The sequence below is a fragment of the Telmatherina bonti genome (assembly GCF_933228915.1).
Source record: "Telmatherina bonti genome assembly, chromosome: 21".
NCBI lineage: Eukaryota > Metazoa > Chordata > Actinopteri > Atheriniformes > Telmatherinidae > Telmatherina > Telmatherina bonti.
Window position 1 is genome coordinate 32,545,443 of NC_136630.1, and position 22,475 is coordinate 32,567,917.

The 22,475-nt window shown below is 45.6% G+C and overlaps 1 protein-coding gene across 1 annotated transcript in view; it reads left to right on the plus strand.

The window, feature by feature from the left end:
• ryr2a (ryanodine receptor 2a (cardiac)) overlaps nt 1-22,475 on the plus strand; it is a gene marked incomplete at its 3' end in the record, with an annotated part of 479,882 nt that overhangs the window by 61,710 nt on the left and 395,697 nt on the right. The window contains exons 12-22 of the mRNA XM_079260659.1: nt 3,749-3,884; nt 3,965-4,060; nt 8,566-8,684; nt 10,653-10,786; nt 10,877-11,118; nt 12,589-12,781; nt 14,418-14,622; nt 14,718-14,822; nt 15,558-15,661; nt 16,838-16,921; nt 17,030-17,189. Of these exons, the coding sequence (XP_079116785.1) occupies nt 3,749-3,884; nt 3,965-4,060; nt 8,566-8,684; nt 10,653-10,786; nt 10,877-11,118; nt 12,589-12,781; nt 14,418-14,622; nt 14,718-14,822; nt 15,558-15,661; nt 16,838-16,921; nt 17,030-17,189 (1,578 nt within the window). The remainder of the gene's footprint in view (nt 1-3,748; nt 3,885-3,964; nt 4,061-8,565; nt 8,685-10,652; nt 10,787-10,876; nt 11,119-12,588; nt 12,782-14,417; nt 14,623-14,717; nt 14,823-15,557; nt 15,662-16,837; nt 16,922-17,029; nt 17,190-22,475) is intronic.

Below are 22,475 nucleotides of genomic sequence, written 5' to 3' on the forward strand. Positions count from 1 at the left end.
GATGCTGGGAATGATTTTTGGGAGTGATGCTGGGAATGATGTTGGGAGTGATGCTGGGAATGATGTTGGGAATGATATTGGGAGTGATGCTGGGAATGATGTTGGGAGTGATGCTGGGAATGATGTTGGGAGTGATGCTGGGAATGATTTTTGGGAGTGATGCTGGGAATGATGTTGGGAGTGATGCTGGGAACGATTTTTGGGAGTGATGCTGGGAATGATTTTTGGGAGTGATGCTGGGAATGATGTTGGGAGTGATGCTGGGAATGATGTTGGGAATGATATTGGGAGTGATGCTGGGAATGATGTTGGGAGTGATGCTGGGAATGATGTTGGGAGTGATTCTGGGAATGATGTTGGGAGTGATGCTGGGAATGATTTTTGGGAGTGATGCTGGGAATGATTTTTGGGAGTGATGCTGGGAATGATGCTGGGAATGATGTTGGGAGTGATGCTGGGAGTGATGCTGGGAATGATGTTGGGAGTGATGCTGGGAATGATGTTGGGAGTGATGCTGGGAATAATGCTGGGAATGATGTTGGGAATTATGCTGGGAATGATGTTGGAATGATGCTGGGAATGATGTTGGGAGTGATGCTGGGAATGATTTTTGGGAGTGATGCTGGGAATGATGCTGGGAATGATGTTGGGAGTGATGCCTGGAATGAGGTTGGGAGTGATGCTGGGAATTATGTTGGGAATGATGCTGGAGAATGATGTTGGGAGTGATGCTGGGAATGATTTTTGGGAATGATGCTGGGAATGATGTTGGGAATGATGCTGGGAATGATGCTGGGAGTGATGCTGGGAATGATGTTGGGAAAGATTTTTGGGAGTGATGCAGGGAGTGATGCAGGGAGTGATGCTGGGAATGATGTTGGAAATGATGCTGTGAGTGATGTTGGGAATGATGTTGTGAGTGATGCTGGGAATGATGTTGGGAATGATGTTGTGAGTGATGTTGGGAGTGATGCTGGGAATGATGCTGGGAATGATGTTGTGAGTGATGTTGGGAATGATGTTGGGAGTGATGCTGGGAATGATGCTGGGAATGATGTTGTGAGTGATGTTGGGAATGATGTTGTGAGTGATGTTGGGAGTGATACTGGGAATGATGCTGGGAATGATGTTGGGAGTGATGCTGGGAATGATGCCGGGAATGAATTTTGGGAGTGATGCTGGGAATGATTTTTGGGAGTGATGCTGGGAATGATGTTGGGAGTGATGCTGGGAATGATGTTGGGAATGATATTGGGAGTGATGCTGGGAATGATTTTGGGAGTGATGCTGGGAATGATGTTGGGAGTGATTCTGGGAATGATGTTGGGAGTGATGCTGGGAATGATTTTTGGGAGTGATGCTGGGAATGATTTTTGGGAGTGATTCTGGGAATGATGCTGGGAATGATGTTGGGAGTGATGCTGGGAGTGATGCTGGGAATGATGTTGGGAGTGATGCTGGGAATGATGTTGGGAGTGATGCTGGGAATAATGCTGGGAATGATGTTGGGAATGATGCTGGGGAATGATGTTGGGAGTGATGCTGGGAATGATGTTGGGAGTGATGCTGGGAATGATTTTTGGGAGTGATGCTGGGAATGATGTTGGGAGTGATGCTGGGAACGATTTTTGGGAGTGATGCTGGGAATGATTTTTGGGAGTGATGCTGGGAATGATGTTGGGAGTGATGCTGGGAATGATGTTGGGAATGATATTGGGAGTGATGCTGGGAATGATGTTGGGAGTGATGCTGGGAATGATGTTGGGAGTGATTCTGGGAATGATGTTGGGAGTGATGCTGGGAATGATTTTTGGGAGTGATGCTGGGAATGATTTTTGGGAGTGATGCTGGGAATGATGCTGGGAATGATGTTGGGAGTGATGCTGGGAGTGATGCTGGGAATGATGTTGGGAGTGATGCTGGGAATGATGTTGGGAGTGATGCTGGGAATAATGCTGGGAATGATGTTGGGAATTATGCTGGGAATGATGTTGGAATGATGCTGGGAATGATGTTGGGAGTGATGCTGGGAATGATTTTTGGGAGTGATGCTGGGAATGATGCTGGGAATGATGTTGGGAGTGATGCTGGGAATGATGTTGGGAGTGATGCCTGGAATGAGGTTGGGAGTGATGCTGGGAATTATGTTGGGAATGATGCTGGAGAATGATGTTGGGAGTGATGCTGGGAATGATGTTGGGAATGATGCTGGGAATGATGTTGGGAATGATGCTGGGAATGATGCTGGGAATGATGCTGGGAATGATGTTGGGAAAGATTTTTGGGAGTGATGCAGGGAGTGATGCTGGGAATGATTTTGGAAATGATGCGGTGAGTGATGTTGGGAGTGATGCTGGGAATGATGCTGGGAATGATGTTGTGAGTGATGTTGGGAATGATGTTGGGTAGTGATGCTGGGAATGATGCTGGGAATGATGTTGTGAGTGATGCTGGGAATGATGTTGGGAATGATGTTGTGAGTGATGTTGGGAGTGATGCTGGGAATGATGCTGGGAATGATGTTGTGAGTGATGTTGGGAATGATGTTGGGTAGTGATGCTGGGAATGATGCTGGGAATGATGTTGTGAGTGATGTTGGGAATGATGTTGTGAGTGATGTTGGGAGTGATACTGGGAATGATGCTGGGAATGATGTTGGGAGTGATGCTGGGAATGATGCTGGGAATGATGCCGGGAATGAATTTTGGGAGTGATGCTGGAAATGATGTTGTGAGTGATGTTGGGAGTGATACTGGGAATGATGCTGGGAATGATGTTGGGAGTGATGCCGGGAATGAATTTTGGGAGTGATGCTGGGAATGATATTGTGAGTGATGTTGGGAATGATGCTGCGAACTACGTAAGGAATAATGTTGGGTTTAATTGTAAGTCAGATCCAGCCTCGTTTACCTCTATGGATCATATAAAATGCCGGTAGATCTTGGTGCTTCCTGCTCTCTTCATGCAGAATGTTCGTCCGGAGCTCCAACATGTTTGGGACAAAGTTGCCTTTCCACGCTTTGCAGTCATTTTAATAAACGTTTCATTTTGACTTCATGAACATTCTTCATGTTTCTTCATGTTCCATCCACATGAACAGACATGAACATCGGACAGTAAAGCAGGAAGAATGAACCTGCTTCAGGTGATCAGCTCCTCTCTGACTGCAGGAGGAGCTGCAGGAGGATTGAGCTACATCTGTAGGACGGGGAGGGAGAGCTGCTGCTGACGGAGAAGCTACACATTCTTTTATTGTTCCTCAAATTTTATTCTTTTATTTGTTATTTATTCAACTTCATTTCCAACATTATTCCTCACATGTCCCAGCTTATTTTTTTATAGTTGCTTGGAGTTTTATCTCCCTGATACGTGCAAAGCGTGTGACAGAAGGCTCCATTTTGATGAAACCAAGTTTCACTTCATGTTATTGTGGTCTCAGGTCTTCGTACCTGTTCCTGGATTTTAAACGCTTCAGATGAAGCTGCTTTCATGTCTTCTGTGCTCTGCTCTACGGAGCCTTTCATCCATCTTCTGTGTTGCGGATGTGGATGGATGGAACAGCTTGTAACCATGACAACATACAGGATGCATGAACGTATTTAAAGTGACATCAGAAGGAACAAAACTGATTCTGTACATAAGAGGAGCCTGAACTGTGCAGACAGACAGAGCTCAGGTCCAGGTTCAGTTGTTCCCTGCGTTGTGGCTCGTTCTCTCAGGCAGTAAACGGACCTGTGTGTGTCTGCAGGGGATGATCAGCCTGGTTCTGGACTGTATTGATCGTCTTCATGTGTACAGCAGTGCAGCTCACTTTGCTGAGGTGGTCGGAAGAGAAGCTGCAGAGGCCTGGAGCTCCATCCTTAACTCCCTGTATCAGCTACTGGGTAAACACACACACACACACACACACACACACACACACACACTGATCTCATCCCTGTTAATGTGGCATTTTTTCCTACAGCTGCTCTCATCAGAGGAAACAGGAAGAACTGTGCCCAGTTTTCTGGTTCGTTGGACTGGTTGATCAGCAGACTGGAGCAGCTGGAGGCGTCTTCAGGTGGGTGGACAGGACCATGCAGACCCAGCAGCAGACTGCTGCTCTGCCTGCTTTATGGATATAAGCTTCCTCTCAATAATCCACTTTTTTCTTCAGATTTTATTCTTTTATTGAGATCCTGTTCGGCCATTTTTATTATTATTCTGCCAAACTTTGCCGTGCTACTCCTCCTGCGCCGTTCAGGTCACTTCAATCATTCACATCTTAAACCCTGCAGCTCCTTCAGGACATGTGTGCTACGACTTTTTTATTTTTATTTTAAATCTTTGTAGTTTTTTTAAGATATTTAGCATTTTGTAAAAAATTAAATCAGCCTTGTGATTGGATGAAAGTCCTTCCAACCAAATGCGGATTGGACCTTGCAAAAATTCAGCACAGCGATTGGTCATCAGGGTTTCAGAGCTCTGCACCAGTTTGCAGTGTCCGGTTCGTCTCGGTCCCGGTCTCCATTGTATTTTCTTACAAAATATTTTAAACGCTACTCCTCCCACACCGTTTGTCTCACTTCAACCATTCAAGTATCAAACTCTTCAGCCCATTCAGGAGATATGTTCTACCACTTTTGGTCTTTGTAACATTTAAACGTTATTCAAGTTTTTGTCAATGTATTGAAATCAATTCCTGTGATTGGACGAAAAAGAATTCAGCTCAGCGATTGGTCCATTTTGTGCACCGGTACACAGGTACACATAAAGGCACGGGTTCAAATGCAGCATTTAACATATAGTGCTGTTGTAGTTTGTCGGCTGATGCTTGTGTGATGGCGTGCAGTTCTGCAGGCTGCTCACTGTAAACTGTTGGTCTCAGCTGTGCACTTCAAGGAGCAAAGGAATTTATTTGCAAATGTCCCAGTTAAATATGGAATATTTGTTCCAACAATGCTCCCTGCAACATTTCAACACTTTGATAAATCTTAATCAACTTTAAAAAAAAGCTTTTCACATTGAACAATAAAGTCTGTCACATCTTTACTGGAGTTTAGTTCAACCTCGCACATGTTTCTGCAGTCCCACTAATTACACCCTGCTGGACGTGGGAAAAAAAACATTCCCATGCTAATTGGAAAAAACGCTTTTTCCAAGGTGAAACTAAGAGTGCAAGTGGTGTAGTGAGTGAGTCAGTGTGCTTTAGCGCAGGACTTCATGGGTTCAATCCCAGTGGGGGCCAAAAAATTATTAATTCAGTTGTGCTTTGTTTTTCAATGTCTTATACCTATGCAATTTCATTTCAATCATTCAGCATAGTTTAATAAATGGGCATTCACAGTTGTTACTGTTTCAATAATAGCTGGTTCTAGTTTCTTTTGAATTTTTGTTTGTTCTTAAATTGACGAAATGTAGCTGAACGTAACTGCAGGCGACAGGAAACGGGGATGAGAAATGAAAAGGAGACTACAGAGAAGAGAGAGAGAGGAGAAAGATACCTGAACACCAGTCAGGCCTGCAGAGACTTAAAGAAAACCAGTAAACCCAGAGCCATGTCTGGACTGTAGGAGGAACGGGAGAACACAGTCCCGCGTACCAGTACATGTCCCGCGTACCAGTACATGTCCCGCGTACCAGTACATGTCCCGCGTACCAGTACATGTCCCGCGTACCAGTACATGTCACGCGTACCAGTACATGTCCCGCGTACCAGTACATGTCCCGCGTACCAGTACATGTCCCGCGTACCAGTACATGTCCCGCGCACCAGTACATGTCCCGCGTACCAGTACATGTCCCGCGTACCAGTACATGTCCCGCGTACCAGTACATGTCCCGCGTACCAGTACATGTCCCGCGTACCAGTACATGTCCCGCGCACCAGTACATGTCACGCGTACCAGTACATGTCCCGCGTACCAGTACATGTCCCGCGTACCAGTACATGTCCCGCGTACCAGTACATGTCCCGCGTACCAGTACATGTCCCGCGTACCAGTACATGTCCCGCGTACCAGTACATGTCCCGCGTACCAGTACATGTCCCGCGTACCAGTACATGTCCCGCGTACCAGTACATGTCCCGCGTACCAGTACATGTCCCGCGTACCAGTACATGTCCCGCGTACCAGTACATGTCCCGCGTACCAGTACATGTCCCGCGTACCAGTACATGTCACGCGTACCAGTACATGTCACGCGTACCAGTACATGTCACGCGTACCAGTACATGTCCCGCGTACCAGTACATGTCACGCGTACCAGTACATGTCACGCGTACCAGTACATGTCACGCGTACCAGTACATGTCCCGTGTACCAGTACATGTCACGCGTACCAGTACATGTCCCGTGTACCAGTACATGTCCCGTGTACCAGTACATGTCCCGTGTACCAGTACATGTCCCGCGTACCAGTACATGTCACGCGTACCAGTACATGTCCCGTGTACCAGTACATGTCACGCGTACCAGTACATGTCACGCGTACCAGTACATGTCACGCGTACCAGTACATGTCACGCGTACCAGTACATGTCACGCGTACCAGTACATGTCACGCGTACCAGTACATGTCACGTGTACCAGTACATGTCACGTGTACCAGTACATGTCCCGTGTACCAGTACATGTCACGCGTACCAGTACATGTCCCGCGTACCAGTACATGTCACACGTACCAGTACATGTCACACGTACCAGTACATGTCCCGTGTACCAGTACATGTCCCGCGTACCAGTACATGTCCCGTGTACCAGTACATGTCACGCGTACCAGTACATGTCCCGTGCACCAGTACATGTCCCGTGCACCAGTACATGTCCCGCGTACCAGTACATGTCCCGTGCACCAGTACATGTCCCGTGCACCAGTACATGTCCCGTGCACCAGTACATGTCCCGCGTACCAGTACATGTCCCGTGCACCAGTACATGTCCCGCGCACCAGTACATGTCCCGCGTACCAGTACATGTCCCGCGCACCAGTACATGTCCCGCGCACCAGTACATGTCCCGCGCACCAGTACATGTCCCGCGCACCAGTACATGTCACGCGCACCAGTACATGTCACGCGCACCAGTACATGTCACGCGTACCAGTACATGTCCCGCGCACCAGTACATGTCCCGTGTACCAGTACATGTCCCGTGCACCAGTACATGTCCCGTGCACCAGTACATGTCCCGTGCACCAGTACATGTCCCGTGCACCAGTACATGTCCCGTGCACCAGTACATGTCACGCGTACCAGTACATGTCCCGTGCACCAGTACATGTCCCGTGTACCAGTACATGTCACGCGTACCAGTACATGTCCCGTGTACCAGTACATGTCCCGTGTACCAGTACATGTCCCGTGTACCAGTACATGTCACGCGTACCAGTACATGTCCCGTGTACCAGTACATGTCCCGTGTACCAGTACATGTCCCGTGTACCAGTACATGTCCCGCGTACCAGTACATGTCACGCGTACCAGTACATGTCCCGCGTACCAGTACATGTCCCGCGTACCAGTACATGTCCCGTGTACCAGTACATGTCCCGTGTACCAGTACATGTCACGCGTACCAGTACATGTCCCGTGTACCAGTACATGTCCCGTGTACCAGTACATGTCACGCGTACCAGTACATGTCCCGCGTACCAGTACATGTCCCGTGTACCAGTACATGTCCCGCGTACCAGTACATGTCCCGCGTACCAGTACATGTCCCGCGTACCAGTACATGTCCCGTGTACCAGTACATGTCACGCGTACCAGTACATGTCCCGTGTACCAGTACATGTCACGCGTACCAGTACATGTCCCGTGTACCAGTACATGTCCCGCGTACCAGTACATGTCACGCGTACCAGTACATGTCCCGCGTACCAGTACATGTCCCGCGTACCAGTACATGTCCCGCGTACCAGTACATGTCCCGCGTACCAGTACATGTCCCGCGTACCAGTACATGTCCCGCGTACCAGTACATGTCCCGCGTACCAGTACATGTCCCGTGTACCAGTACATGTCACGCGTACCAGTACATGTCCCGTGTACCAGTACATGTCCCGTATCTCTGGTCCATGATGATCGTCTGGTGGAAGGTTCTGACCCGTCTGCTCACGATGCCGCATGGCTCGGTTCACCTCACCTCTTTGTTGCCGGTTTCTCCAGAACAGGACCCCAAACCTTTTTTGTTTAGAAACGTTTAAGTCCCGCAGCACAACAAAAGGAGCGGGGAAATGGACGACCTGTCGGACCATCGTCCGCTGAACAGGAACATTCCTGACTCTTTGTCATTCCTGAGCTTTAAACGTTGAGACGTCTCCTGTCCGGCGGCTCGTCCTGCACCGGAACGTCTCGCCTCAGCAGCGGCAGCAGACGTTGTCCTCACACATTCAGCAGATCATGTTTCATGATTGGAGACATGAAGTGTGTCCAAAGAGAAGACATGAAGAAGATTTTTAGTCATTTCCGACGTTTAATCATGAACTTAGTCACATGCATGCTTTTTCACTTGAAGAAAATATGATGTTGACATGGACATGCTGGTTGGCGGGTCAAGTTTTTGTCGTCCTCTTTATTTCCAGGAATCCTAGAGGTGCTTCACTGTGTGCTGGTGGAGAGTCCTGAAGCATTAAACATCATAAAAGAAGGACACATCAAGTCCATCATCTCTCTCCTGGACAAACATGGACGCAACCACAAGGTGCGTTCTAGAACAACCCATAGTCTACCTGACCCGTAGTCTACCGGACCCGTAGTCTACCTGACCCGTAGTCTACCGGACCCGTAGTCTACCTGACCCGTAGTCTACCGGACCCGTAGTCTACCGGACCCGTAGTCTACCGGACCCGTAGTTTACCGGACCCGTAGTCTACCTGACCCGTAGTCTACCGGACCCGTAGTCTACCTGACCCGTAGTCTACCGGACCCGTAGTCTACCGGACCCGTAGTCTACCGGACCCGTAGTCTACCTGACCCGTAGTCTACCTGACCCGTAGTCTACCGGACCCGTAGTCTACCGGACCCGTAGTCTACCGGACCCGTAGTTTACCGGACCCGTAGTCTACCTGACCCGTAGTCTACCTGACCCGTAGTCTACCTGACCCGTAGTCTACCTGACCCGTAGTCTACCGGACCCGTAGTCTACCGGACCCGTAGTCTACCTGACCCGTAGTCTACCGGACCCGTAGTCTACCTGACCCGTAGTCTACCGGACCCGTAGTTTACCGGACCCGTAGTCTACCGGACCCGTAGTCTACCTGACCCGTAGTTTACCGGACCCGTAGTCTACCGGACCCGTAGTCTACCGGACCAGTAGTCTACCTGACCCGTAGTCTACCGGACCCGTAGTCTACCGGACCCGTAGTCTACCGGACCAGTAGTCTACCGGACCCGTAGTCTACCGGACCCGTAGTCTACCGGACCAGTAGTCTACCTGACCCGTAGTCTACCGGACCAGTAGTCTACCGGACCCGTAGTCTACCGGACCCGTAGTCTACCGGACCAGTAGTCTACCTGACCCGTAGTCTACCGGACCCGTAGTCTACCGGACCAGTAGTCTACCTGACCCGTAGTCTACCGGACCCGTAGTTTACCGGACCAGTAGTCTACCTGACCCGTAGTCTACCGGACCCGTAGTCTACCGGACCCGTAGTCTACCTGACCTGTAGTTTACCGGACCCGTAGTCTACCTGACCCGTAGTCTACCGGACCCGTAGTCTACCTGACCCGTAGTTTACCGGACCAGTAGTCTACCTGACCCGTAGTCTACCGGACCCGTAGTCTACCGGACCCGTAGTTTACCGGACCAGTAGTCTACCTGACCCGTAGTCTACCGGACCCGTAGTCTACCGGACCCGTAGTCTACCTGACCTGTAGTTTACCGGACCCGTAGTCTACCTGACCCGTAGTCTACCGGACCCGTAGTTTACCGGACCCGTAGTCTACCGGACCCGTAGTCTACCTGACCTGTAGTTTACCGGACCCGTAGTCTACCTGACCCGTAGTCTACCAGACCCGTAGTCTACCTGACCCGTAGTTTACCTGACCCGTAGTCTACCTGACCCGTAGTTTACCTGACCCGTAGTCTACCGGACCCGTAGTCTACCTGACCCGTAGTTTACCGGACCCGTAGTCTACCTGACCCGTAGTCTACCTGACCCGTAGTCTACCTGACCCGTAGTTTACCGGACCCGTAGTCTACCTGACCCGTAGTCTACCTGACCCGTAGTCTACCGGACACGTAGTCTACCTGACCCGTAGTTTACCGGACCCGTAGTCTACCGGACCCGTAGTCTACCGGACCCGTAGTTTACCGGACCCGTAGTTTACCTGACCCGTAGTCTACCGGACCCGTAGTATACCGGACCCGTAGTCTACCTGACCCGTAGTCTACCGGACCCATAGTATACCGGACCCGTAGACTAACGGAACCCTAGTCTACCGTCTAGCAGGAGGTCCAGGTCCTGTAACAGCAGACCCGTACCGTCTAGCAGGAGGTCCAGGTCCTGTAACAGCAGACCCGTACCGTCTAGCAGGAGGTCCAGGTCCTGTAACAGCAGACCCGTACCGTCTAGCAGGAGGTCCAGGTCCTGTAACAGCAGACCCGTACCGTCTAGCAGGAGGTCCAGGTCCTGTAACAGCACTGGTCTGTCCTCTGCTCTGGGTCCAGGTCTTGGATGTGTTGTGTTCGCTGTGTGTGTGTCATGGCGTGGCAGTGCGATCCAACCAACACCTGATCTGTGACAACCTGCTGCCGGGAAGAGATCTGCTCCTGCAGACCCGCCTCATCAACCACATCAGCAGGTACGCCCATATGGGATGGTGGAAAACCCATCTTCCTGTTTGTTGCCATGGTTACCTGACTGATGGCTTCTGCTTCCCTTTTCTCTGCAGCATGTGGCCCAATATCTTCCTGGGTGTCAGCGACGGCTCGGCCCAGTACAAAAAGTGGTACTTCGAACTCATTGTAGACCAGGTTTTACCGTTTGTCACAGCAGAGCCCACCCACCTCAGGGTGGGCTGGGCCAACACCAGTGGCTACGCCCCCTATCCCAGCGGGGGAGAGGGGTGGGGAGGCAACGGTGTGGGTGACGACCTGTACTCCTATGGCTTTGATGGACTTCATCTGTGGTCAGGTAAGCAACGTGAACACATGGAGATCATGGAGACAGATGAGGTGGGATGCTAACTGGACTGGATGTTCTGTACAGGAAATGAGAACTTCATATGACAGAGGTCCATCAGCTGGTCTTAGATCTTCACATGTTACAGAGGTCTTCAGGAAAGGTTCAGCACTTTCTGGAGGTCTCAGTCCAACCATCATGTCTGACCGGGATCAACCGGCCAGGTCTGATGGAGGGAATGATTCCTCCCAGACCTCAGCAGGTCCGATAGAGGGACAGATTCCTCCCAGAACTCAGCAGGTCCGATAGAGGGACAGATTCCTCCCAGAACTCAGCAGGTCCGATAGAGGGACAGATTCCTCCCAGACCTCAGCAGGTCCGATGGAGGGACGGATTCCAGAACCCAGACGTTGGGAGTGTTGGGAACGTTGGGAGCGTTGGCAAGGTTGGGAGTGTTGGGAACGTTGGGAGCGTTGGCAAGGTTGGGAGTGTTGGGAACGTTGGGAGCGTTGGCAAGGTTGGGAGTGTTGGGAACGTTGGGAGTGTTGGGAGCATTGGGAACATTAAGAGTGTTGGGAACGTTGGGAGTGTTGGGAACGTTGGGAGCGTTGGCAAGGTTGGGAGTGTTGGGAACATTGGGAGTGTTGGGAGCGTTGGGAACATTGAGAGTGTTGGGAACATTGCGAGTGTTGGGAACGTTGGGAGTGTTGGGAACATTGGGAACGTTGGGAGTGATTTAAGTGTTGGGAGCGTTGGGAACATTGGGAGTGTTGGGAAGATTGAGAGCGTTGGGAACATTGAGAGCGTTGGGAACGTTGGAAGTGTTTGGAGTGTTGGGAGCATTGGGAACATTAGGAGTGTTGGGAATGTTGGGAATATTGGGAGCGTTGTGGGATCACCTGGTCTTGAAATGATACAAAGAGCAGAAACATGAGAAGAATAGTTCTCCTTCAGGGACAGCAGAGAGTCCAACTGGAGAGATGACAGAAACTTTCCTGAAATCTTTCAGACAGGAAGAAATCCGATCCAATTAATCTCTTAAAGCACATTAAAGAAAACGTCTCCTTAGTGTCGCACAGAAACAAATATCCCAAAATAAAAATGATTTCAAATAATGTCATTAAAATAATAAGAACAATTTAAAATAAAAATTTTTTAAATGAAATCAGTGAAAAGTTCCATGAAGATGAACAAGTTTTCCCTTTTCCCTCCTGAGAACTGACCTGACTGGTTTCGATTCAGATGGAAGATTTATTTCTGTCTTCAGTTTTATGTGTTTTAAATAATTTCTGCAGACATGTCCTCATTTTTCTTACATTCTCAAAGAAAAACCAGGATCCCATTTTCTGACAAACAGTTGAGCAGTGTTAAATCTGTTTTAGTGCGAAAATGTTACTCTGTTCTACTTTCTAGAAAGGGAAGTTGCAGTTGGACAGACTGACAGTTAACATGTTTACATGCTGTGTCCGTCCTCCTGTCCAGGCTGCGTTGCACGGACAGTCAGCTCAGCCAATCAGCACCTGCTGCGGTCAGACGATGTGGTGAGCTGCTGCCTGGATCTCAGCGTTCCCAGCATCTCCTTCAGGATCAATGGCCAGCCGGTTCAGGGCATGTTTGAGAACTTCAACTCTGAAGGGCTGTTTTTCCCTGTGGTCAGCTTCTCTGCAGGAGTCAAGTCAGTGCTTTACTACATCCTCTCCCCGAGCATGTTCCCATCGTTTGCTTCCCTGTTAAAACAGCAAGTCCGTCGGTGTTTCTAGAAACATCCACATGGAACTCAGAACAGAAATAAGGATTTTGCCCCTGACGTGAAAAACGACTTCATTTTGCAGGTTGTCATGATACAAGAAATCCAGACTTGATCTGATACCAGTGTTACCACGGTGAAATATTTCTATGATGATTCTAATCCACTGCTTACATGAAAAAGACGGTTTCTGTTCTTTTTAAAACATTTCTCATTTAAAGATGTTTGTATGAAATAAACATCGTGTTGACTTCATTTGCTTTTGTTGGCACATTCAAGGCTCAAAGTAAACACCCAAAACACACCATATGATGCTGGAGATTCACTTTTGTGCACCTCAGCACAGAAGGAAAAAGTAAAGAATGTAGCTGAGCAAGACAAAAAGCACCAGTTACACCTGAAAAACCATGATATTACCTGGATAATACCTGGACAGTACCAGCATGATACCTGGACAGTACCAGCATGATACCTGGATAGTACCAGCATGATACCTGGATAGCACCAGCATGATACCTGGATAGCAACAGGATGGTTCCTTGATGGTACTTGGATAATACCTAGATAGTACTAAGATAGCCTTAGGATCTCTTAGTACTATCCAGGGTGGTAACTGGATGTTACCTGGAAGGTAACATCCATGGTACCTTGATAGTACCAGGAAGGTACCTGGATGGTACCCGGATGGTAACAGGATGGTACCTGGATAGTACCTAGATAATACCTGGATGGTAACAGGATGGTACTTGGATAGTACCTGGATAGTACCGAGATAGTACCTGAATGGGAACAGGATGGTACTTGGATAGTACCTGGATAGTACCTGGATAGTACCGAGATAGTACCTGGACGGTACCTGGATGGTAACAGGATGGTACTTGGATAGTACCTGGATAGTACCGAGATAGTACCTGAATGGGAACAGGATGGTACTTGGATAGTACCTGGATAGTACCTGGATAGTACCGAGATAGTACCTGGACGGTACCTGGATAGTACCTGGATAGTACCCGGATGGTAACAGGATGGTACTTGGATAGTATCTGAGTGGTACCTGGATAGTACCTGGATAGTACCCGGATGGTAACAGGATGGTACTTGGATAGTATCTGAGTGGTACCTGGATAGTACCTAGATAGTACCTGGATAGTACCTAGATAGTACCTGGATAGTACCTGGATAGTATTTGGATGGTACCTGGATAGTACCTGGATAGTACCCAGATAGTACCTAGATAGTATCAGGATAGTACCTGGATAGTATTTGGATGGTACCTGGATAGTACCTGGATAGTACCCAGATAGTACCTAGATAGTATCAGGATAGTACCTGGATAGTACCTAGATAGTATCTGGATGGTAACAGGATGGTACTTAGATAGTAACTGGATAGTACCTAGATAGTACCTGGATAGTACCAGGATGGTACTTGGATAGTATCTGAGTGGTACCTGGATAGTACCTGGATAGTACCTAGATAGTATCTGGACGGTACCTAGATAGTACCAGTATAGTACCAGGATGGTACCTGGATTCCTGAACAATGCCATGTTTTCCCACTGCAGGGTCCGTTTTCTCCTTGGGGGTCGACATGGGGAGTTTAAGTTCCTCCCTCCTACAGGCTACGCTCCTTGCTTTGAGGCAGTCTTGCCCAGAGACAAACTGAAGCTGGAGGCGAGTCAGGACGAGGCATTTGCCAGAGACCTGCTGGGCCCTACAGTCACCTTGAGCCAGGCAGCTTTCACCCCCACACCTGTGGACACCAGTCAGGTGGAGACAGTCATGGTTTTACAGCTAAGTCAACTAAACAAGTTAAAGTAACTTAGACTAACCACTAACTCCTGTTTATCTGTGTTTGTAATTAGGTTGTTCTGCCACCTCACTTAGAGAGAATCAGGGAGAAACTGGCAGAAAATATCCACGAACTTTGGGTGATGAACAAGATAGAATTGGGCTGGACGTATGGAGCTGTAAGTATCACACCAACTTCTTATCCGGTGGTAATTACAGTCTTTTGGTTGGAAATAGTAGCTTTTTTACAGGAATTTTGGACATTGGTGGTCTGTATCTGATGATGTTCATGCTTTTCATTCTTGTCTCAGACTTGCATAGCCAAACTGATCCAGGACTAGCATCTAAGTGTTCCTGCGGAGACGATAGTCTCCTCACAGAAGTTATAATAACCAATAAATACGCATTAACCCTTAAAAACTGCACCTTCACTTCTGTAATCATGAGTATCTCAGAACCAGCAGTGTGGGATGGTCATGTGACCCTCCAGCTGGTCTACGGAGGTTTTCCAGCATTTCTATCCATCCAGGAGGTCTACAATCCAGATGTAGTGTTTATTCAGAGACTCTAGATGGTAAATCCACCATTATTTATCACATCTTCATCACCATCACTACCATGTTGCTAAGAGACCTCTATTTTCACCTGGACATGATGATGAAGACACTTCCTGTCAGATTTTCCACCAATCAGAGAGCTTAAACTGGCGGTAACGTCCAATCAGGAGCAGCCAAAGATCAGGACGTGAGCAGAGATGGGCATGTAAATGGAATCTCAGGCGAGCACCCAGAATGTGTTGGGGTGTTGTCTTTGAGCCATCTCAAACAGCGACACCCCGTTTCTGTTCTTCAAGCAGATAAAGGAGGCGGTCGTCAAACCACCAGAACTCTCCAATGTGTGTTTGTGTTTTACAGGTGCGTGATGATAACAAGCGGCAACATCCCTGCTTGGTGGACTTTTCCAAGCTTCCTGAACAGGAAAGGAGCTACAACTTACAGATGTCTTTGGAGACACTCAAGTAATGCATCAGTGCAGTAGGAGCTGACATCAACTGAAAGCTCTATCAGTGTCCCTGAGTAAAAACAGATGTTGTCGTTGTGGGGAAAACTGGCTGGAAAAAGGTAGAAAGGGACTTTTTGAAATTCAGATTTAAAAGCTATACTTCTTATTTTTAAATATCTTAGACAGTCTTTATCTGCACCACAATTAACCACGATGCAGTTATCTAGATATGAAAGCAAAAAAAATGAACAATTTCACTTTTTTTTTTTTTTTTTTTTTTTACAGACATTACAAAAAATTTAAATTTTTTCTGTCTAATGTATATAAATGTTAAAAGAAGAAATCATCTTTTCCCCAGTTTTCCCACAAATAAATAAAGTTCTGTCCATCTATCTAATATGAAGGGAGAAATGTGTCACAGTGATTTACATAAATCCAGCGTTGTATAGTTCATTAAATGTGTCTTTAATATACAAAAAGTGGACAGAAACACTAAAAGAATATACTTGTAACTATTTAAATGTTAAAGGAAAAAAAAACATTTATTCTATTGTACAGTCATGTAGCAGACCCTTTTATCCACAACGACTTACATGTGAGAGTGAGAACACCACCGGGGAATGTCTTAGTGCTGGAGTCCAGTTGGACGCTGTGTGGACATGTAGAGCTACATATTCCTTACAGAGTTTATAATATTCCAACCTGGAGTGGGTGGAGTGTGGGTTTCTTCAGCAGTGGGGTGACCCGAGCTTGCTGGAAGACAGAGGGATGTATGATGGATTATACATGTATGTATTCAGGACAACGGCTCTGTGGGACAGCAGCTCGTGGTCTTTTGAAGCCCCTAACGCTGACAGCTCTACTAACTGGTTACTGGGAGGAAAACAAACAAACAAATGTGATTTTAGAAAAACTCTAAGATGCTCTAAAGAATGAAAAATGACTTTTTTTTTTAAACGATATCTTAATTAGTAATATATTAGATCATTTTCATGAACCTATTTGCTGTTTTAATGATGAATCTGATAAGTTGTTGAACGCTGTGTTTATGGAGAAATCGTGGCACGTTTTGCATCTGTAGACAAGGGCAGGTTTTTCAGCATATGTCGAAACACTTTCTATAAAACGTAGAATCCTGAGTAATGGTCCGTCCATGACAACGTACATTTCGCTTCATGTCTGTGTCTTCCAGGACTCTGCTTGCGTTGGGTTGCCACGTCGGACTCGCGGATGAACACGCTGTGGACAAAGTGAAGAGCATGAGACTATCAGCAACGTAATTCTCAGCAGGGATTAAAACATTAATTCTGGAGAAAATGGAAGATTGTGGTTTATCAGATGAACAGAGTGTTTGGACGTTTCTATTTTCATTCAATCTGTGCAGATACCAGTTATCTAGTGGTTACAAGCCGGCGCCACTGGATCTGAGCCACATCAAGCTCACCCCCACTCAGGAGGCGATGGTGGACAAACTGGCTGAGAACGCACACAATGTGTGGGCAAGGGACCGCATCCGGCAGGGCTGGACGTACGGCATGCAGCAGGTGAAAGGCTGCGCGTGTTAACAGCATGTTCAGAGCAGCAGGGGTCTGTTGGGGATGGAACCGCCTGGAACCAGATCTAGTCTAGTTGTACAGTTAAAGCCGACCCAGGAGGGAGAAAGGAGTAACTGGGTAGTGAGAACAGACTGACTGAACACATGATTCAGTTTTTACTTGGAGTAGTGGTTAGCACTGTAGCCTCACAGCAACAAGGTCACTGGTTCAATCCTCAGCTGGGTGGGGGGGGTTCTGTGTGGAATTTGCAGGTTCTCTCCAGGTACTCCGGCTTCCTCCCACCGTCCAGTTGGTTCCTGTAAATTACCCATAGAAGTGGTGCGAGTGTGAATGTCTCTTTGTGCTGGACTGGCTGGATGGCTCCAGCTTCCCTGGGATAGGTCACTCAGTTTTCATCCTGATGATCCAATTCCCCTTTAGAGGAAAAGAACATGATGTTTCCTGTTCTCTTTCCCAGTCTGAGCCCCATGAATCCTGCCAGTGTCATGTGGGAATATGGCCGTGCCTTCTGGGGAGCTGGAATAACTTGCTCATTCCGTGTATTCAGGAAGACCTCATTGTTTGGACACATAATGTTGCCAAAACTGGAGCTGTACAACTTTAGCAATCCCAGATCATGGACTTGTCCAGTAGACGCTCGGCATGACATCTGAATCCCTTCATCCATCTCTCGTCTTACCTTGATGCCAAATGAATCCAGAACAGGGCCAATCTGGACCCAGACCACCACATGACCATCTTCCAGCACCAGAGTCCAGTCTGAAGGTTCTGCAGCCAACTTTTTCTCTGCTTCTCCTCTCTGATCCGCGGCTTTCTTCTGCTTTTCTTTGTTATGGCTGGTCGCCGGATACAGGAACGGATCCAAACGCAGGACTCACAGTAACTGATTTTATTCCGTGGCAAGGAGAACCAAAAAAGGCTGTGGCAGGAAGCCACAGAAGATTGTAAGAAAAAACAAGACACTAGCTAATAATTTCCCAGGCTCTGCAGCCGCAGGTAGAACTGAAGAGCTTGCAGCAGCAATGAGCAGGTAGGAGGCGGTCAGCGAGGGAATGAGCTGCAGGTGATGACACAGGTGAATAATCAGCTCTGGAGTCAGCCAGCAGCTGCAGAGGCCAGAGCGTGCCTGAAAGAAGAGAAATACAAAGTGAAACAAAACTCATGGAAAGAAAAGGACCACTTCACAACATTCTTCTGGTTTTCTACTGGTTTTCTTCTGGTTTTCTACTGGTTTTCTTCTGGTTTTCTACTGGTTTTCTTCTGGTTTTCTACTGGTTTTCTTCTGGTTTTCTTCTGGTTTTCTACTGGTTTTCTTCTGGTTTTCTACTGGTTTTCTTCTGGTTTTCTTCTGGTTTTCTACTGGTTTTCTTCTGGTTTTCTACTGGTTTTCTTCTGGTTTTCTACTGGTTTTCTTCTGGTTTTCTTCTGGTTTTCTTCTGGTTTTCCACTGGTTTTCTTCTGGTTTTCTACTGGTTTTCTACTGGTTTTCTTCTGGTTTTCTACTGGTTTTCTTCTGGTTTTCTACTGGTTTTCTTCTGGTTTTCTACTGGTTTTCTTCTGGTTTTCTACTGGTTTTCTTCTGGTTTTCTACTGGTTTTCTACTGGTTTTCTTCTGGTTTTCTTCTGGTTTTCTACTGGTTTTCTTCTGGTTTTCTACTGGTTTTCTTCTGGTTTTCTACTGGTTTTCTTCTGGTTTTCTACTGGTTTTCTTCTGGTTTTCTTCTGGTTTTCTACTGGTTTTCTACTGGTTTACTTCTGGTTTTCTACTGGTTTTCTTCTGGTTTTCTACTGGTTTTCTTCTGGTTTTCTACTGGTTTTCTACTGGTTTTCTTCTGGTTTTCTACTGGTTTTCTTCTGGTTTTCTACTGGTTTTCTTCTGGTTTTCTACTGGTTTTCTACTAGTTTTCTTCTGGTTTTCTTCTGGTTTTCTACTGGTTTTCTTCTGGTTTTCTACTGGTTTTCTTCTGGTTTTCTACTGGTTTTCTTCTGGTTTTCTACTGGTTTTCTTCTGGTTTTCTTCTGGTTTTCTACTAGTTTTCTACTGGTTTTCTTCTGGTTTTCTACTGGTTTTCTACTAGTTTTCTACTGGTTTTCTTCTGGTTTTCTTCTGGTTTTCTACTGGTTTTCTTCTGGTTTTCTACTGGTTTTCTTCTGGTTTTCTACTAGTTTTCTACTGGTTTTCTTCTGGTTTTCTACTAGTTTTCTACTAGTTTTCTACTGGTTTTCTACTGGTTTTCTACTAGTTTTCTTCTGGTTTTCTTCTGGTTTTCTACTGGTTTTCTACTGGTTTTCTTCTGGTTTTCTACTAGTTTGCTACTGGTTTTCTTCTGGTTTGCTACTGGTTTTCTACTGGTTTTCTTCTGGTTTTCTTCTGGTATTCTACTGGTTTTCTACTGGTTTTCTTCTGGTTTTCTACTGGTTTTCTTCTGGTTTTCTACTGGTTTTCTTCTGGTTTTCTACTAGTTTTCTACTGGTTTTCTTCTGGTTTTCTACTAGTTTTCTTCTAGTTTTCTTCTGGTTTTCTACTAGTTTTCTTCTGGTTTTCTACTAGTTTTCTTCTGGTTTTCTACTAGTTTTCTACTGGTTTTCTTCTGGTTTTCTTCTGGTATTCTACTGGTTTTCTACTGGTTTTCTTCTGGTTTTCTACTGGTTTTTACTAGTTTTCTTCTGGTTTTCTACTAGTTTTCTTCTGGTTTTCTACTAGTTTTCTTCTGGTTTTCTACTGGTTTTCTTCTGGTTTTCTACTGGTTTTTACTAGTTTTCTTCTGGTTTTCTACTAGTTTTCTTCTGGTTTTCTACTAGTTTTCTTCTGGTTTTTACTAGTTTTCTTCTGGTTTTCTACTAGTTTTCTTCTGGTTTTCTACTGGTTTTTACTAGTTTTCTTCTGGTTTTCTACTAGTTTTCTTCTGGTTTTCTACTAGTTTTCTTCTGGTTTTCTTCTGGTTTTCTACTGGTTTTTACTAGTTTTCTTCTGGTTTTCTACTAGTTTTCTTCTGGTTTTCTACTAGTTTTCTTCTGGTTTTCTACTAGTTTTCTTCTGGTTTTCTACTGGTTTTCTTCTGGTTTTCTACTGGTTTTTACTAGTTTTCTTCTGGTTTTCTACTAGTTTTCTTCTGGTTTTCTACTAGTTTTCTTCTGGTTTTTACTAGTTTTCTTCTGGTTTTCTACTAGTTTTCTTCTGGTTTTCTACTAGTTTTCTTCTGGTTTTCTACTAGTTTTCTTCTAGTTTTCTTCTGGTTTTCTACTAGTTTTCTTCTGGTTTTCTACTAGTTTTCTACTGGTTTTCTTCTGGTTTTCTACTAGTTTTCTTCTAGTTTTCTTCTGGTTTTCTACTAGTTTTCTTCTGGTTTTCTACTAGTTTTCTTCTGGTTTTCTTCTGGTTTTCTACTGGTTTTCTTCTGGTTTTCTACTAGTTTTCTACTGGTTTTCTTCTGGTTTTCTACTAGTTTTCTTCTAGTTTTCTTCTGGTTTTCTACTAGTTTTCTTCTGGTTTTCTACTAGTTTTCTTCTAGTTTTCTTCTGGTTTTCTACTAGTTTTCTTCTGGTTTTCTACTAGTTTTCTTCTGGTTTTCTTCTGGTTTTCTACTGGTTTTCTTCTGGTTTTCTACTAGTTTTCTACTGGTTTTCTTCTGGTTTTCTACTAGTTTTCTTCTAGTTTTCTTCTGGTTTTCTACTAGTTTTCTTCTGGTTTTCTACTAGTTTTCTACTAGTTTTCTTCTAGTTTTCTTCTGGTTTTCTACTAGTTTTCTTCTGGTTTTCTACTAGTTTTCTTCTAGTTTTCTTCTGGTTGTCTACTAGTTTTCTTCTGGTTTTCTACTAGTTTTCTTCTAGTTTTCTTCTGGTTTTCTACTGGTTTTCTTCGGGTTTTCTACTAGTTTTCTACTAGTTTTCTTCTAGTTTTCTTCTGGTTTTCTACTAGTTTTCTTCTGGTTTTCTACTAGTTTTCTTCTGGTTTTCTTCTGGTTTTCTACTAGTTTTCTACTGGTTTTCTTCTGGTTTTCTACTAGTTTTCTACTGGTTTTCTTCTGGTTTTCTTCTGGTTTTTTTCTGGTTTTCTACTAGTTTTCTTCTGGTTTTCTTCTAGTTTTCTTCTGGTTTTCTACTAGTTTTCTACTGGTTTTCTTCTGGTTTTCTTCTGGTTTTCTACTGGTTTTCTTCTGGTTTTCTACTAGTTTTCTACTGGTTTTCTTCTGGTTTTCTACTGGTTTTCTTCTGGTTTTCTACTAGTTTTCTACTGGTTTTCTTCTGGTTTTCTTCTGGTTTTCTACTAGTTTTCTACTGGTTTTCTTCTGGTTTTCTACTAGTTTTCTACTGGTTTTCTTCTGGTTTTCTACTGGTTTTCTTCTGGTTTTTTTCTGGTTTTCTACTAGTTTTCTTCTGGTTTTCTACTAGTTTTCTTCTGGTTTTCTACTTGTTTTCTTCTGGTTTTCTACTAGTTTTCTTCTGGTTTTCTACTAGTTTTCTACTAGTTTTCTTCTACTTTTCTTCTGGTTTTCTACTGGTTTTCTTCTGGTTTTCTACTAGTTTTCTTCTAGTTTTCTTCTGGTTTTCTACTAGTTTTCTTCTAGTTTTCTTCTGGTTTTCTACTAGTTTTCTTCTAGTTTTCTACTAGTTTTCTTCTAGTTTTCTACTGGTTTTCTTCTGGTTTTCTACTAGTTTTCTTCTGGTTTTCTACTGGTTTTCTTCTGGCTCCACAGCTGATCAGTCCCGTGGGTTTCTTCACATTGTTCTTGTGGAAATGTTTTATGTTTTTATCTTCACTATGAAACATGCTCCTAAGTTCTGCTGCTGATGTCCTTCCAAACGTTTCAGTAATCCCCATCGTTCAGGATGTTTTTTCCTGGAAGACACCGGTTTGCCATCATCCTTCCAGTTTTCCATGAAGCGCCGGACAGTTCTGAAGCCAGTTTTAGTACTTTCTGCATCTCCTTGCATGTTTTCTCTGCTCGATGATCTTTTCCACCACCACAGGATGTGTCTTTCCACGTGCTTGTTAGGAAATGAGAAGCTGCTCATTTTATCAGTTGGGATGAAATTTCTTCTTGCAGCTGAGAAATGATCACCCTGCAGGAATGATCCAATAGGACGCTGCCATTTGTCCCTTAAATCCAGGTGTTTACTGTACGTTTGGATGGAACTGTACTTCCTTATATCTGTTTTCAGCCACTAGCTGCTCTCTAATTTTCATCATTGATCATGATTGATTTCAAGACTTTTAAATTGGGTCATTTTACTTTAATTCTTTAATTCAAGTAGATTTTACTACCCCCCCAC